Raw genomic sequence first — 18,578 nt, 5'->3', positions numbered from 1 at the left:
GAAAAAAGCCGGAAGTGGCGCGGTGGCTCAAGTGGTAGAGCGCTAGCCTTGAGCTGAAGAGCTGAGGGACAGTGCCCAGGCCCAGAGTTCAGGCCCCACGACCAGACCCAAAAAAAAAAAAGTAAAGCCGGGTGCTGCTGGCTCACACCTGTAATCCTAGCTACTCAGGAGGCTGAGATCTGAGGATCGCGGTTCAAAGCCAGCCCGGGCAGGAAAGACCGTGAGACTCCTATCTCCAATAAACCACCAGAAAACCAGAAGTGGCACTGTAGCTCAAGTAGTAGAGCGCTCGCCTTGAGCTGAAGAGCTGAGGGACAGCGCCCAGGCCCAGAGTTCAAGCCCCACGACCGACAAAAAAATAAAAAAAATAAAGTGTAAATCAGTACACACACACATACACACACACACAGAGTATAGAAGTTTCCTCAGAAAACCGAAAACAGAACTAGTTTATGTTCTAGCTATACCACTCCTGGGTGTATATCTGATGGAATCAAAGAAAGTGAATTCTATGGAGGAAAACAATGGAAGGGGTAACACTAATCAAAATGTTGAACTTTTTTATTTTAAGGTAAAAGTTAATTCTAGTTATTTCACTTACTTTAAATTCTCAGGTGAAAATCTCTCCAAAATAAAAGTTTCTTCATAGCTAAAGAACTATATGTATTTAAAATACTTTATTCATCTGGATGATACTTTGTTAACAGATTACTGCTTATCTATCTTCAAGTGACATTACTGTAGATCTAGCAGGTCTTGAGCTCTGAATTTGCATTGTTTCTAACATGACTAAATATTCAAATAGAAATCTGTAATTTAGGGCTGGGAAGGTGGCTCAGTGGTAGAGTGCTTGCCTTGCATGCATGAGGCCCTGCGTTCGATTCCTCAGCACCACATAAACCGAAAAAGCCAGAAGTGGCACTGTGGCCCAAGTGGTAGAGTGCCAGCCTTGAGCTGAAGAGCTGAGGGACAGTACCCTGGCCCAGAATTCAAGCCCCACAATCAACAAAATAATTTAATTTTTTTAAAAAATCTATAATTTATATTATCTGTTGATTCTCACAGATTTGGGAAGTCTTATTCATGCATTAAAATAATCAGAAATTTCTTCTAATATAATTTGGTTACAATATTTAATAGGAAAATCTCATTTGAAGATAACTAATTTTTCTTGTACAATAAACACAATTTAGTCCCAGGAAGAAAAAAGAACACTTTCTCCAACTAACTTTCCATTAAAAACTGGTGGCTAGGCAGGGTGGCACACATCTGTGAATCTCAACTACTTAGGAGGTGGAGACAGGAGGATTGTAAGTTTAACATCAGCTGTGGCAAAAGTTAGTAAGATTCTATCTCAAACAACAAAGGCTTGTTGGTGCACATCTGTGGTCCCATCTACTTGGGAGGCGGAGGAAGAAGTTTCCTCACTGTCCAAAATTAGCCCAGGAAAAGTTAATATGAGAGCCTATCTGAAAAACAAACTAAAAGCAAGGTCTGTGGTCATGGCCCAAATAGTAGAGCACTAATCTAGTAAGCAGGTTTTGAGTTTGCCCCCAGTACCACAAGACAAAACTTAATAGCCCAAAATGTCTCTTTTTTTGGCTTTAGTAACAAAACTTAAAAGTCAAGTTGTGCATTCAATTAATCTTTCTACTTTTCTTCCCTTTTAAAAATGAGATTTACTATTTAAATTTTAATGTTTAATATTTAGTACTTAATTTAGTTAATAATTTAATGTTTGAATTACTGGGGCTTGAACTGTGGGCCCTCAGCTCTTGCTTGGCTTTTTCCACTCAAGGCAGGCACTGTACCACCTGAGCCACACCTCCACTGGATGCTGTTTGCTAATAATTGGAGATAAGAATCTCTGGATTTAAGCCAGGGCTCAGCACTGGATCTCGAGAAGTGGAATATAAGAATTAAGTAATCCAGGGGCTGGGAAGGTGGCTCAGTGGTAGAGCACTTGCCTTGCATGCATGAGGCCCTGGGTTCGATTCCTCAGCACCACATAAGCAAAAAGAAAAAAGCCGGAAGTGGCACTGTGGCTCCAGTGGTAGAGCACTAGCCTCGAGCTGAAGAGCTGAGGGACAGCGCCCAGGCCCAAAGTTCAGGCACCATGACTGGACCCAAAAAAAAAAAAAAGTCTCACAGACTTTCATGCCCCGGCTGGCTTTGAACCTCGATCCTCAGAGGTGAGCCACCGGTGCTCTTTTGTTTTCTTAAAATCAGATTATATAAACTGGAATTCTAAACAAAAAGACCTTTTTTTTCCTCTAAATCAAACTTACAGTTGTTTTTTTTCTTGTCTTGGTTATTTTACCAAACTAGTTAAATAATGTCTCTAATTATTTTGGGGAAAAAAAAAAAAAAGAATCTCTGGATTTAGTGGGTGCTGGTGGCTCACATCTGTAATCCTAGCTACTCTGGAAGCTGAGATTTGAGGATCCTGGTTCAAAGCCAGCCCCAGCAGGAAAGTTCTTGAGACTCTTACCTCCAATTAACCACCAAAAAAACCGAAAGTGGTACTGTGGCTGAAATAGTAGAATGCTCACCTTGAGCTGAAGGGCGATGCCCAGGCCCAGAGTTCAGGCCCCAGACTGACAAAAACAAAAGTCACTGGAGTACTGAATTCCTTTTTCTAATTTTTTTGGGGGGTGAGGGGCTGAGCCAGAATTTGAACTCAGGGCCTCACAATTGCTCAGTTGACACTGAGCCTCCTTGGAGGTGGAGTCTCATGGATTTTTCTGCCAGGCTGGTTTCAAACCATGATCCTCCAGATTTCAGCTTCCTGAGCAGGATTACAGACGTAAGCCACCCATACCCAGACCTTTCATTAGGTTATTTTCAACAAATACAAAGCCATACACAGACTACATACTTTACTGAGACTGGATGAAATTATTCTACAATAACTCAGAGACTTCCAAGTTACTGTAGAAGTAACTAGAAGTTACTCCTGATGCCATTAATAATACATAATATAAAGAATGGTTGTACATTTCTCAAAAACCAAATAAAGCTATTTTTCAGAGATATAACGAGTTATTTAAAACATGTTTGAAATGTTTAGGTAAATTTATTTTTTAAGAAAGCAAAAATTTAGGGCTGGGAAGGTGGCTCAGTGGTAGAGCGCTTGCCTTGCAAGTATGAGGCCCTGGGTTCGATTCCTCAGCACCACATAAGCAAAAAGAAAAAAGCCGGAAGTGGCGCTGTGGCTCAAGTGGTAGAGCGCTAGCCTTGAGCTGAAGAGCTGAGGGACAGCGCCCAGGCCCAGAGTTCAGGTCCACGACCGGACCGCCCGCCAAAAAATAAAAAAGAGTCTCACGGACTTTCCTGCCTGGGCTGGCTTTGAACCTCGATCCTCAGATCTCATCCTCCTGAATAGCTAGGATTACAGGCATGAGTCACCGGCACCTGGCTGTACATCACTTTTTTGAGAGTCAGTCCTAGGTCTTGAAATCAGTGCCTCTTGTTCTCACTTAGGTTTTTCATTCCAGGCTCTACCACCTAAGCCACACCTCCATTTCCAGCTTTTAAGGGGGTTAATTGGAGATAAGAATGTCTTGGACTTTTCTGCCCAGTCTGGATTCCAACCATGATCTTTAGATCTCAGCCTCCTGAGAAGCTAGGATTATAGGTGTGAGCCACCAGTGACCAGTTGTGATCACCTTCATAAAGGAATTTATTTTTATTTAGCAAAGAGTCCAATTACTCTAAGGGCTGGACCTTCAAAGGTCTATTGCATCTAAAAAAAGTGTTTTCCAAAACATCTTATCATAAAATGTTTCATGTTTTCCAAAAGCATCTGAATCCAGACAACTTAAATTAACTTTGATAATAAATATGTGGAAAACCATGCAGATTAGGGTACCAGTGGCTCAGCACCCAGGCCCAGAGTTCAAGCCTCATGACCAACAATAAATACATACATACATACATAAAATGCATAAAACTACAGCTGGGCACTGGTGGCTCACACCTGTAATCATAGCTATTGAGGAGGCTGAGATCTGAGGATCACAGGCACAAAAGTCTAAGACTCTTTTTCTTTTTTTCTGCTTATGTGGTGCTGAGCAATGGAACCCAGGGCCTCATGCATGCAAGGCAAGCGCTCTACCACTGAGCCATCTTCCCAGCACCAAGTCTGAGACTCTTATCTCCAATAAACCACTCAGAAAATCAAAAGTGGTGCTATGGTTCAAGTGGTACAGCGCTAGCTTGAGCTGAAGAGCTGAGAGACAGGGCCCAGGCCCAGAGTTCAAGCCCATAACTGACATAAATAAATAAATAAATAAAACTATGCACAATTACCTCATGTGTAACAGCTTAAGTTTGTTTTTTTTTTCTGTATGCATGCTGGTCCTGAGGCTTGAACTCAGGGCCTGGGCACTTTTGCTAAGCTTTGCTAAAGGCTAATGCTCTACTACTTCTGGTTTCTTAGACTGATTGAGGTAAAAGTCTCACGGGCTGGCTCTGCACCACCCTCGTGCCTGAGCGTGCTGAGTAATTAGGACGGGATGGGAGAGACAAAACCACCAGTATCCAGCTGGCTAGCTTTGTTGTTGTTGCTTTAAAGGGTTTATCTTTGTAGACATGAGTAAGGTTCGGTAATAAAATGGAAAATCAGCTTAACTTGAAATTAAGGTTAGTTACAATGTTCAGGAACATTTTATGCCATGTCTCAAAACGTATTTAGCCAAAGTAGTTTCTGAAAATTTTTAGCATATACTAATGCTCATTAAAGAACATTACTTTTATATTGCTGCTCCTGACTAAAAGAAAAAGAAAAATCTTCATGCCTTTTAATAGAGTTTCCAACCCTCCATGCCAAAATATTTGAGGAAACAGAAGAAGCAGGAAGCTACCTCTGTGTCTCCCTGAAAAAGACCAGTGAAGAATTCTTTGACTGGCCTTTAAAATAGTTCAAACTTGCATTCCAGAGGTCCTTTCTTACAAAAAAAATACCCTTATCCTCAAAGAGATAGATATACTCAAAAGTAAATAAACTTCTTTGCTAACTTTCCTCCAGTTTATTCCTTCTGTCAGTAATAGTTGTCTTTCTACCACTTGAGTCACACCTATTGGCTGATTCATTGGCATATTGCTGGTTCATTGGAGATGGAGCCTCAAGGACTTTGCCTGAGCTAGCTGGGAAGCTTCATTCTGATAGCTAGGATTCTAAGTATGAGCCCCACCAATGCCTAAATTACATCAGTAATATTTAAAAGGTTTTTGGGAATACTTCCTAAAATTTTCATAGTTAACTTAGTTTCAAATGCGCTGTTTTGCTATAAATATGTAATTCTGAAAAAATATTAATTTTTAACATATCTGTAGATGCTAAACATACTGATATGGTATCTACCATTATCAAAAATACATGAACACAGCCAGGTGCTGGTGGCTCACGCCTATAATCCTAGCTATTCAGGAGGCTGAGATCTGAGGATTGCATTCAAAGCCAGCCTGACAGAAAAGTCCCCATGAGACTCTTAACTCCAACCAACCACTTAAAAGCTGGAAGTGATGCTGTGGTAGAGCACAAGCCTTGAGCACAAAAAGCCTCAGGGAAGCCTGGCACCCTGGTGGCTCATGCCTGTAATCCTAGCTGAGAGATCTGAGGATCACGGTTCAAAGCCACCCTGGGCAGCCAAGTCCGTGAGACTCTTATCTCCAATAAACCACTAGAAAACCAGAAGTGGTGCTGTGACTCACGTGGTAGAGCACTTGTCTTGAGCTGAAGAGTGCAGGGTTAGCGCCCAAGCCCAGAGTTCAAGCCCCAAGACTGACCAAAAAAAAAAAGCCTCAGGGACAGTGCCCAGAGTTCAAGCCCCACAACCAGAAAAACAAAAAAAATATATGAATACGTAGGGCTAGAGGTATGGCTCAAGTGGTAAAGCTCCAACTGTGAGTAAAAAACTGAGCATACCCCCACTGCTAAAAAAATTGTTTAGCTCTTTAAAATTTTATTATATATAAATTATATAGGTATTACAGGTTATAATATGTGTATGTGTATATGTATAAATACAATTATATATGTACATATATATTATATGAACTTGCATATTCATTCCTTTGTTATCCTAGAGCAGTGGTTTTCAGAGGGGTAGAGTCCTTGGAAGTAATGATGGTAGAGACTTTTCCCACATGTGGACATGTGGCAGACATTTTTAATGTTATAACTGAAGGAATGGCGCTGGGGACATATAATGGATGTGAGAGATACTGTTAAACATACCATGATCTGAGGATCATGGTTCAAAGCCAGCTTGGGCAGGAAAAGTCCTAAGACTTTTATCTCCAATTAACTATCCAAAAAAAGCTGGAAGTGGGATTGTCATTCAAGTGGTATAGTGCTAGCCTGAGCACAAAAACTCAGGGACAATGCCCAGGACCCTAATTCAAGTCTAGGACCAGCATGTATGCGTGTGTGTGTGAGCGAGCACACACACACACACACACACACACACACACACGCACTCACGTACATGCACACACACATTCCCACGAAGCTTAAAATAACCCTCAACAACCAAGAATTATTCAGAAATGTTGAGGTTGAGAAACTTTGTTCTAGAGTGCTATATTTTTATACTTCAAACTCTATTCATCACACTGGATTTCTCTAAAATATAATTATTTTTGTAACAAAAATGAATTTCTTTTTTTCTTTTTTTTTTTTTGGTTCAGTCGTGGGGCCTGAACTGTGGGCCTGGGCACTATCCTTCAGCTCTTCAGTTCAAGTCTAGCTTTCTACCATTTGAGCCACAGTGCCACTTTTGGCTTTTTCTGCTTATGTGGTGCTGAGGAATCAAACCCAGTCCTCATGCATGCAAGGCAAGCACTCTACCACTAAGCCACCTTCCCAGCCCCCCAAAAATGAATTTCATCCACAACAAATACCTATGTTGAAAAACAATGGCTTTCAGATTGAATTGTAATTATTATTAACCTACATTAACCTAAGGAACACTGATTAACACAATCAAATTTAAAATGTCCCTAATGAAATGGATGGGTTTTATATTTAGTTTTAAATACGGCTAAATAGGGCTGGGATGTAGCTCAGTGCCAAAGCGCTTGCCTAGCAAGTGCAATGTCCTGGGTTCGATCCCCAGTACCAAAAAAAAAAAAGAAAGAAAAGAAAAGATAAATACAGCTAAATATTACTTAGGTTTAGAATAACAAAGTATTAAGTGCAACTCTATTTCTATTTTCATTTTTAAGACCCTTTATCACGTAAGTAAGCCAATAGAAAAGGAGTTCTATTGGAATAATTAACTCATTATCTCAATTCTGTAACCTTTTTCTAAGTTACACAGTGATTTAAAGTTTTAAATATTTTAGTAATATATCAGCTAATTAAGTTCTTTTTAACACCGTAAAAGCGAGAAATTTTAAACTGACTTGCAAAGACTTTATTATGTGTTGATTCAAAGTATTTATTTTATAGTTATTTGGCAGCCCAGAAGTTTTAAAATCTGTTTTATAAGGGAGTCCAATTTAGGCTTGCACTCTGTGAGGAATCTCTGGGAACTTCTCTAATTTCATTTACAGGGTTTGGGAAGCCTTATTTATTTATAATCTAACAATATGTCTGTTAACTAACCTAACCTAATCATTTCCATCATGAAAGTTCAAGTATAGATACCATCATTTGGTATACCAATACCTAACAGCCAAAGTCTTAGAAACTAAATCATGTATTCTGCGGAAATTAAGATTCTCAAGAAAGACAATGATTCAAATATGACTAAAGTTCTCTCCATTGCTCCCTTACCTCTTAGACACTCTGTACTGTGCTGTGGTCAATTTTCCAGTCTCAGGGTCATGTACTGTAGCTCGGCTCAGCTACAAAATAAAAAAAAAAAAAGAGAAAGGACGAGGACTTAAAATCCAGCAGCAGGCAATTCTGGGCTTTTGTTCATTTTGTTTTGCCAAGCCACAGGTGATTGGAAGGATTCAGATCAGTCCTGGTGATAGGTAATGTTTCCAAATCAGTAAAAACATTTAGAAACGTGGCAGTAAGAACAACCACTTCTAAATAAGAGAAAAATGGTAAGAGATTTTTGTTGTAGATTTATTGTCCTTTCACTTTTTTTAAAAAATCATTTGATGCTATATGTAAATGATTGATAGCGCCGAGTTTCACAGGAATTTTTCCAGATCTAAAAGTTTAATGTTCTTCAAATATTTTAAAAATAAAAATTTGTCTCTTTAAGCTCATTTCTTAAAAACTCTCAGCAAGACAAAACTTTTTCAATCTTGCCAAGTAAAAGGCAGCTGAGTTCACAAGTAGTTTGTGGACTGAGTTTGGAATGTTAACTCTGTCCTTTCCATAGCCAACTTTGAGTCACCAGGTTTCCAAAAATAAGCTCCAAGAGGAAGAATACAAATTACTCCATAATGACAATGATATTGTAAGCTAAGAACAAATGTTAATCACCATGAAGGAATCTGTGCATTGGTGAATGTGAGAGAACTGCATGAGCAAAGACTTCTGAGCAGTTTATTTCCCATTTTAGCAACAAAGGGGAAAAAGAAAACAAGTATCAAGCAATTTCCTGGATATGTGATACATGATCTTTAGAAAAATAAAAACATATTAATTTCTTAAATGTAACAGACCACTAACTATAGTTAAAAAAATATAACTTCTAGTTCAAGAAAAAAAAACCTGTGAAACACAAAGCAGTCCTTGTGTTGTCTTATTTATGTATGAGGCGGCCACTTGGGTTGGAGACTGAAAATGACCTAGTTCCCTTAAATGATTCCTGTAGGATGCACAAAACATTCATTAGAGAGCAAAAATATGCAGCATACACATCTCTTACCTTTTGCTAATTCTGTAATGTACCGTCTCCAAGTCTCCTGTTATTGGGTTTGAAATGGTGGCTCGCCTCAGCTGTGAAGCCAACCATCAGAATAGTTGCATTACAAGACAAAAAAATGAATCACATTTATCTAACCAGTTAGAATGCTGGGTTTCTTTTCTTTCAACAAAGAAGTATAAATAGAGAAAATAGAACCATATACTTCCAGTCACCTTGTGTTGGACTTTGAAAGCCTATTGTTTTTAGACATTTGTGTTGTGTTTAAAAAAATTATTTTACTTGTTTTTATGTTGCGTGAATAGTGGATACACCAACAGAAAGTCTGGAAATTAAATTTCTTCAGTGGTTAGAGGCTATGACAGTGGAGAAAAGAGAAATTTCTAAAATTTGAAGCATAATTTGTTAGAAGAACAGCTATTTCTAATGAATGATCTATTCCAAAACCTCCAATTTTAATTCTTCATGGTAGAACTGTTTGTTTCCAAGGACTAATACTGTTCAAAATTTGTTTTATGGTGAGTCTTTTGTCCCTTCAACATATCCACTCAATATATACAGTGAAAAAAATGTGAGCAAAAAGGCAAATGTAAAGAACTTATGAATTTTAAAGACAATAGGAAAGAGATGACAAGCAAGGCAATTACTTTAGACTATTAAAAAATGGGAGAGGAAGTGGCGCTGTAGCTCAAGTGGTAGAGCGCTTGCCTTGAGCTGAAGAGCTGAGGGACAGCGCCCAGGCCCAGAGTTCAAGCCCCACAGCCGACAAAAAAAAAAAAAAAAAAAAGCACGAATAAAATGGGAGAATAGTCGGGCGCTGGTGGCTCATGCCTATAATCCTAGTTACTCAGGAGGCTGAGATCTGAGGATCACGGTTCAAAACCAGCCTAGGCAGGAAAGTCCATGAGACTCTTATCTCCAATAAACTACCAGAAAACCAGAAGTGGTGCTGTGGCTCAAGTGGTAGAGCGCTAGCCTTGAGCCAAAGAGCTGAGGGACAGCGCCCAGGCCCAGGCCCAGGCCCAGAGTTCAAGCCCCACGCCCGATGGGGGGGGGGGGGGGGGGAGGGAGGGAGGGAGGGAGAGAAAGAAGGAGGGAGGGAGGGATGGAGGGAGAATAAGCCAGGTGCCAGTGGCTTATGCCTATAATCCTAGCTACTCAGGATGCTGAGATCTAAGGATCTCAGTTTGAAGACAACCCAGCAAAGAAAGTTCAAGGGATGGGCTGGGAAGGTGGCTCAGTGGTAGAGCACTTGCCTTGCATGCCTGAGGTCCTGGGTTCAATTCCCCAGCACCACATAAGAAAAAAGCCAGAAGTGGCGCTATGGCTCAAGTGGTAGAGTGCTAGTCTTGAGCTGAAGAGCTGAGGGACAACGCCCAGGCCCAGAGTTCAGGCACCACCACCGGACCCCCCCCCAAAAAAAGAAAGTTCGAGGGACTCTTCTCCAACAAACTACTCAGAAAAAGTCTGAAGTGACACTGTGGTACAAGTGGTAGAGCACTAACCTTGAAGACAAAGAGGCTCGGGGCCAGCGCCCAGGCCCTGAGTTCAAGCAAGCCCCAACACCAGCTTAAAAAAAAATCCAAACCAGTTTGAAGACTAAGGCCCCCAATCTGAAACACAAACTGTCTTTTGGTTTTTGTTTGGTCAGTGCAAAGAACAAACATAGCTTCCAATATCACAAATAATACAGTTGAGTTTCCCATTTTTCACATTTGGGGAAATCCCAGGGATTGGCACATTTAAAGTGCAATAAATAAGCCTTACTTTGAGAAAACTACCTTCTTGATTATAAGACATGATATTTTTAATGAATATTTAACCAACACAGTGGCAAATTGTGTCTACTGGTTAAAAAGACTAAAATAGAAATTTAAAACAAAGTAAGAGTATAAATATTAAGTAGCATTCTGCTTGGCAGTGTTATAAGGATTACTTTAGCACCAATATGAATTAGACCAGTCTTTTGTTTTTTACAATGGAATATTTTTCTTCTTAAATTTTTTTTTTCCTTTCTTTTTAAAAAATGTTGGTCATGGGGCTTGAATTCAGACTGGATACTGGTCCCTGAGCTCTTTTGTTCAAGGCTAGTACTCTTATCACTTTGAACCTTAGCACCACTTCCAGTTTTCTGGTGGTTAATTGGAGATATGGGTGTACAGATTTTCCTGCCCTGGCTGGCTTCAAACCACAATCCATAGATCTTAGCCCCTGAGTAGCTAGGACTACAGGAGAAGCCACCAGTGCCTGGCTTTTCTATTTTCTTTTTATGCCAGTCTTGGGGCTTAAATTCAAGGCTTAGGCACTATCCCTGAGCTTTTGTCTTCAAGGATAGCATTCTACACTTGAGACATAATTCTACTTCTGCCTTTTTGCTTGTAAGCTGAAGGTAAAGAGTCTCACAGGTTTTCCTGCTCTGGGCTGAATTCAAACAGTGACCTTCAAATCTGTTTCCTGAGTAGCTAGGATTACGGGCGTGAGCCACCAGCACTTAGCTGGAATACTTCTGTAATAATAATTTCTAAAACCCCAAAATTACTAATTTGGAAAATAAAAGTTCTAAGTTTAAATGAGATATTCAGATATTTCAATTTTATAGTTTTAACAAGAATTAGCAAACCCACTGTGCCAAATTCAGCTGCCACCTATTTTTAGAATTAAAATTTCATTGGAATATAGCCATACTATTTATTTACAAATTTTCTTTGGCTGCTTTTACACTATAATGACAGAGCTGAGTAGTTGTAGCAGAGACCATTTATTTGATCTACAAAGCCTAAAAAATATTTACTACCTTGAACCCTGTATAATAAAAAAGCAAAAGTATGCCTAGTGATAGTTTTTTACTACCAGTAAGATGAAATATTTAAGAGCAAGATCATGGGAAAAGGCAAGAACATAGTCTCCTACATTCTCACACGTAATATTAGTTTTAATGCACATTACACGATTTTTCTTACTAAGATAATATAGATTGAAATCTGAATTTTTTTTTCCCCCAAGGCTGAGGACCGAACCCAGGGCCTTGCGCGTGCGCCGGGCAGGCACCATTCCGCTGGGCTAAACTCCAAGCTCCTGAAATCTGAATTTTTAAATGACATCAAATTTAAAAATTAGCATGATGCTTTTGTGCCCAATTATAAGTTCCTAATATTAATGTGCCTAAAAGGGAATGAAAATAATCCAAATGAGGGCTGGGAAGGAGGCTCAGTGGTAAGAGTACTTGCCTTGCATGCATAAGGCCCTGGGTTCGATTCTTCAGCACCACATAAGAAAAAAGAAAAAAGCCAGAAGTGGCGCTGTGGCTCAAGTGGTAGAGTGCTAGCCTTGAATTGAAGAGCTGAGGGACAGCGCCCAGGCCCAGAGTTCAGGCCCCACGACCAGAACCCTCCCCTCCAAAAAAAATAATAATCCAAATATTCCTTCAGATGAAAGTATTAAAAGACCTGAAAAAGTTGATCTCTGAGTGATAAAAACTACAAAATAATATAAAAGTAGGTTTTCCAGCCAGGTGCCAGTGGCTCATATCTATTAATCCTAGCTGGTCAGGAGACTGAGACCTAAGGATCATGGTTTGAAGGCAGTCTGGGCAGGAACATCCATGAGACTCTTATCTCCAATAAACTATCAAAACAAAAAGCCAAAAATGTGGCTCAAGTAGTAGAAGGCTAGCCTTGAGCAAAAAAAAAAAAAAAAACCCTCCCAAACAGTACCCAGCCCCTGAGTTCAAACCCCAGGACTGGCCCCAAAAATTATAGATATATTTTTTTCCAGTAAAAGAACAAAACACAAATTTGTTAACTGTAAATAAGAACTTCATTTACAACTTTCATTATCCAGTGTTTAAGGCCTAGTGTAAGATGTGTTACTTGTTTTGATAACAGAAATATTAGCATAAGAAGAGCCAATATAATGACTCAACAATTATGCTGAGAAAATAATATTTAAAATTATTGTTGGAGTTATCTCCATACCAATTGTCCTGTTATATTACAAAGGAGAAATTAAACCAGATATACAGTAAGTAGAGGAGAATTTTAAAAAAAATTTACCCTTGGTTTTGCTAGATCTTTGACAATTTCAATTTCTGCATCAGAAATAATATCATGGAAGCGAATAATTCGGGGCTTGTCCCACTCATCTTCCTGCTTGGCTGGAGCCAGAATAAATTTAGGATTTCTGTTTCCATCATGGTAACGGCAAAACAGTCTTTTTTGTCTTCGTGGAGTCTAAAGAGAATGACAAATCTATTAAGAGTAATTTTTAATAATTATTCCTGTGCAGATAAGAAAAAAATTATGCTTGCATATACAGAGTATTTCTGGAAGAATATACAAATGCGATAGTATATTATAAATATTTTGCATCAAACATGAATCTTAGAATAAAAGTGACTCAGCAGTAGTTCTCTCTAGGATGTGGGAGGCACTGGGTAAAACCACAGCACTGGAACAAAAAGGCTTCTTTTGGGTGGGAGAGATAGAACACCTGAAGTAAAAAGACAGGATTTCCCTCTTAACCTTTCCTGCATCAAACTAAAACTCAGTTGTAATTATCAAACAATGAAATGCTCCTTTCAATCATATATATGTACATACTGAAATACATCATTATGTAGCTGATTCTTTCTCTTATTTTTTTGGTGTGGTGTGGCTCAAGGTCTTGGTATATATAATCTAGGCTAGCCTGGAACTCATGACCTTCCTACCTCGGCTTTCTTAGTGTTGGGATTACAGGCATGCTAATGCATGTAATTTGATTCTTTTTTTACTTTGATTCTTTTGATTCTTCTAAGTAGATCAAATATGAAGAAGAAATTATTAGTTTTAATTATTAATGTAACAATAATTCATATTTACTACTCAGGCACTTTAGGGTCAAATATAAAGCTTTATGTCAATTAGGTCTTTTATATAACAAAATAAATTTAAACATCTGTAAAAAAACACGTTGCCCTGAGGAACCCTATTACACTGCTGGTGGGAATGTACACTTATACAACCACTTTGGAAAGCAGTCTGGAGGGTCCTTAGAAAGCTAAAGATTGACCTCCCTTACGACCCAGTCATACCACTTCTAGGCATCTACCCTGAACAACAGGAACCAATATACAAGGACACGTGCACCTCCATGTTTATTGCAGCACTGTTCGCAATAGCTAGGATATGGAAACAACCTAGGTGCCCCACCACAGATGAATGGATCCAAAAATTGTGGTATCTATACACAATGGAATATTATGCAGCCATTAGAAATGACAAAATAATGGCATTTGCAGGGAAATGGATGGAGCTAGAAGGAATCATGTTGAGCGAGGTAAGCCAAGAACGAAGAGACAAACGGTACATGGTCTCCCTCATAAGTGGATGCTAAATCCAAAAGGTTAGGTGATACGACAAAACTAACAGGACTTAAGAAACAAAGAACTCCCGCTCATCTGGTTGAACCACTACTAAATATCCTCATGCTGCTGATCACAAATATGGTATATAACATGTGAACACTGTTATATATTACAGACTGTGGTAGACAATTTGCTCCAGGGAAGTTAGAATGAACTTGTGACTTTGAAATTATGTAATCATTTAATCACAATCAAAAAAAAAAAAAAAAAAAAAAGAACCTCGGGGAAGGGAGGGAGGGAGGGGATGGTAGGGGGAAAACAATGGAGGGGGTAACAATGTTCAAGAGGAAGTGTACTCATAACCTCACTCATGTAACTGTAACCCTCTGTATAGTAGCTTTACAATAAAAAAAAAAAAAAAAAAAAAAACACGTTGCCCTTATTGTGGGCAGAGTTGACATGTAGGTGTCTCATTAACAAACTGGTAAATTATCAGGCTCCTGTTTTGTCCCTATAGTTCTACTTACTGATTTTTTAAAAAGATGTTAAGGGCAAAAAAAAAAAAAAAAATCTGCTTGTTGGGCACTGGTAGTTCATGCCTGTTACCCTAGCTACTCAGGAGGCTGAGATCTGAGGATCATGGTTCAAAACCAGCCTGGACAGTAAAGTCTGTGAGACTCTAATCTCCAATTAATCACCAAAAAAAGCCAGAAGTATAGCTGTGGCTCAAGGGTAGAATGCTAGCCTTGAGCATAAGAGCTCAGGGACAGTGCCCAGGCCCTGAGTTCAAGCTGAAGGATTGGTACAAGAAAAAAAAAAAAAAAAATCTTAGAAATCTGAATAGTCACCTGATGTTACCATGGAACTACTGTGAATTTTTTCAGGAGTCATATGGCTTTGTGTTTGAGTCCTTATTAAGAGATAAATACTATTATAGTTTGAATCTAAAATGTACTTCAAGACTTGGCTAATCAGCATGCAGTAGTTAGGAGGTGCAGAACCTCCAGGAGTTAAGCCTAGTTAAAGTCCACTGTGGGTATACCTTGAGGGAGATACAGATAACCCCATCTCTAAATCTCTCTGCTTCCTGGCCACCATGAGGTAAACCGGTCTGCTTTCTACATTCTTCCCCTCCTGATGTTAAGCCTTGCCACAAGTCCAAATGAGTAATGTGAACAAACCACTCACTAAAACCTATGAACCTAGGAACCAGAATATATCTTTATTCCTTTTGCTTATCTCAGGTGTTTTGTCACAGTAGTGAAGTTGACTAATATACATACTAAAATATTTGGAAATAAGAAAAAGAAATTAACAAAATATATTATTCTTACATGTACTCATTAGGTATCAAAGTAAGCATAGGGCTAGGAATGTGGCTTCGTGGCAGAGTGTTTGCCTAGCACGCGTCAACTCCTGGGTTCTATTGCTCAGTACCACATAAACAGAAAAAGCCGGAAGTGGTACTGTGGTTCAAGTGGTAGAGCACTAGCCTTGAGCACAAAGAGGCTCAAGGACAATACCCAAGGCCAAGTTTAAGCTCCAGAACCAGCCAAAAAAAAAAAAAGCATGAAGTCCATAAACCTGGTTATTGAAAGCACCAACAAAGATATAATATTCATATTTTGCTGTTATTGGTGAGGATGAAACACTCACCAATATCAAAAAAAGCCTAGCCTCTGCACACATATATATGCAGTTATGCATGTATGTTCAAGCTTTAGTTACTGGTAAAGAAAAAAAATAAACATTTCGCAAATATTTAGTCTAAAAATTCACTTTTTTTGGCAGTACTGACGTTGAATTCAGGACTTGGCTGCTGGTGCTCTACCACTTAAGGTGCCTTCAGCCCTATTTCGTATCACCTTTTTAAAAATTAGTTTTAAAAATGTTTTTTTGGGGTACCAGTAACTATGGCTTAAATTCTGAGCCTGGTAGTCTCTCTATACTTTCTTATTCAAAGCTGGTACTGTAACATTTTAGACACAATTCCAATCTAGTAGACCATTCTTCCCAGAATGGCTTTAAATCTTGATCCTCAGATTTCAGCTTCTTGAGAAGCTAGTATTTTAAACATCAGCCACCAGCAGCTTTTCACTGATTAGTTTGATATTACTGGGGTGTATGGTGTGTTTGTGTGTGCAGACCTGAGGTTTGAACTCAGGGGCAGGATGCTGTCCTTGAGCTTTTTTGCCCAAGGCTAGAACTCTTCCACTTTAGTCACCCACTTCCAGCTTTTTGATAGTTAACTGGAGAAGAGTCGCAGATTTTACTGGCTTGGCTGGCTTCGAACCAAAAATCTCAATCTTGCATTGGTTAGTTTTTAAGTAAAATCTTGTGTTATGTCTTGGCCATCCTGGGTTTTTGATCCTTCCACTTGTGCTTCCCTATGTCATTAGGATAATAGGCACATACCACTGAGCCCAGTAGTTTGTGAACTATTTTGCTGGGACTATGATCTCTGCTTTCAAAGTAGGTAGGATAATAGGCTTGAGCCACCAACCTGGGCCCTTATTCAACTGAACACCAGTACCAAATGATACTGCCTATGATCAAATTCCTGTTGGCAGAACAACATATATCATAATGTACATTGTTATTAAAAAGCTCTGAGAAGTCTTGAAAAACACACTTGTTCAATTTTAACAAATATAGTTTTTCTTGTTTAGGCCTATTTATCTACTGATGTCTGAAGAGCTTGCAAAACAAATGGAGCATGTTAAGTGTGACATCCACAATAAGGTGATAGGGACTATTACAGTATATACAACCACTCTGATTTTCACATAGACTTAAATATAGAAGAACTGTCAGTCTCTCTAGAACTAGGTACAAACACATAATATACACACACTCACACACACACACAATTGACTTTCCACTTTACCATTTTGATACCCTCCCCACGGCACAGCATTTCGTACTTCTGTCTTTCTGGTAGATAATCCACAGCAATCCCTTTTTTCTTTGGTGTGGTTTTCTGATCAAACTGACCATCTGAAGTAGATTTATTGGTGTCTTTTTCTTTAGCCATTATATATTCAAAATATTTTAAGTTACCATTAGCTCTCTGATGTTCAGGATCTAGTACAAGAGAAATAAAGCATATTCATGTAGGTAACTTTAGAGTCAAGCATAACAATACAGTAATATATGAGACCATTCTTTTATTTTGTAAATCAAGATGCTTTTGAGAGTGAAAGAAAGCACTATAAACAGTATACCCCAACAATAAATATAAACTAGTACTGTGTCAAGCAAACCACTACATATAGTCATTCTATATGAAAAGCAACTGTAGAGAGAAACAGCCTTTTATTTCAAGGCAACAATTATTGCTTCTCTTTGAGAACTTACTAATTAGCCAAAGAAACTAGGCTCAATTTGATGTCAAATACGTCTTAAAATCCTACTCATCCTATTTATTGCAAAAGATTTTGAGTCTGAAAGGCAATCATAAGTAATCACAACATACAGAGTTCAAAAACATTTATCACCGATACATTATAAATACAGAACACAGCTTACATGTGAGGCTGAGTTGATTTCAGCCCCAAATTTCTAAGTAAGAAGGAAAAAAATAAACTAAAGCTGTAATTTTCAAATAAGCCAAAATCCACTAACTGCCTCAGAATTGCTAGTGATAATTTTTAGCTACCTTTTAGTAAAGGAAGAGAACTACACCACCCATCCGGACAAGAAAATAATCCAAACCACCACATAGAGAGATAAAAATAAAAACTGCAGACCAGTAAAGCATTTAAGAAATCTAGACCTAGAGTAAAAGCATGTCTTATCCTTTAGAAACTTGCCATACATCACAAAAGCCTACTTTGTACAAGGGAAAAGTGTGCATGTGTAGGGAGGGAAATATATACTACATTGACACAAAAGGGTATTTTTGAGTGATTCGTTTATGGGTGACTCTTATGTATCCTTTTCTGTATTAATAGAGTTTTATAATAAATATAAAACATGTTATAAATTAGACGGAAAATTCATTAGAAAATACTGAAAGCAAAAAGGCCATTTGAACTAATATCTTCATTTGTTCACCTAAGAAATAAACCAATTATCAAAATTTTACTTTTGCCAAGTGCCAGTGGCTCATGCCTATAATACTATTCAGAAGGCTGAGATCTAAGGATTATAGCTCAAAGCCAGCCAGGGCAGGAAAGTCCATGAGACTCCCATCTGCAATAAACTACTCAGAAAAAGCTGGAAATGGCGCTGTGCCTCAAGTGATAACCTTGAGCAAAAGAAGCTCAGGGACAGCAGCGAGGCCCAGAGTTCAAACCCCAGGACCAGCTAAAACAAACAAAAAAAAACCCTTCACATTTAGATGAACAATACTTTTCAACTGACTTTTCTAACTCATACATACTTCCTATCCATAAAAA

General features: G+C 38.7%; 1 protein-coding gene across 2 annotated transcripts in view; it reads right to left on the bottom strand.

Moving 5' to 3' along the window:
- Nucleotides 1-18,578, bottom strand: part of P4ha1 (prolyl 4-hydroxylase subunit alpha 1) — a 65,874-nt gene that overhangs the window by 16,716 nt on the left and 30,580 nt on the right. Inside the window, exons 7-9 of one of the 2 annotated variants that reach the window (XM_042690136.1) lie at nucleotides 17,066-17,262; nucleotides 12,887-13,063; nucleotides 8,838-8,908 (exon numbers count right to left, since the gene is read on the bottom strand). In XM_042690136.1, coding sequence (XP_042546070.1) covers nucleotides 8,838-8,908; nucleotides 12,887-13,063; nucleotides 17,066-17,262 — 445 coding nt within the window. Of the gene's footprint in view, nucleotides 1-7,783; nucleotides 7,855-8,837; nucleotides 8,909-12,886; nucleotides 13,064-17,065; nucleotides 17,263-18,578 lie in introns of both variants that reach the window. The other variant, XM_042690135.1, reaches the window with a different exon arrangement.

This window comes from Dipodomys spectabilis, unplaced genomic scaffold (genome assembly GCF_019054845.1).
Source record: "Dipodomys spectabilis isolate Male_0828 unplaced genomic scaffold, ASM1905484v1 ptg000136l, whole genome shotgun sequence".
NCBI lineage: Eukaryota > Metazoa > Chordata > Mammalia > Rodentia > Heteromyidae > Dipodomys > Dipodomys spectabilis.
Note: the sequence above shows the minus strand (reverse complement) of the source record. Positions and strands in the feature narration are given on the sequence as shown.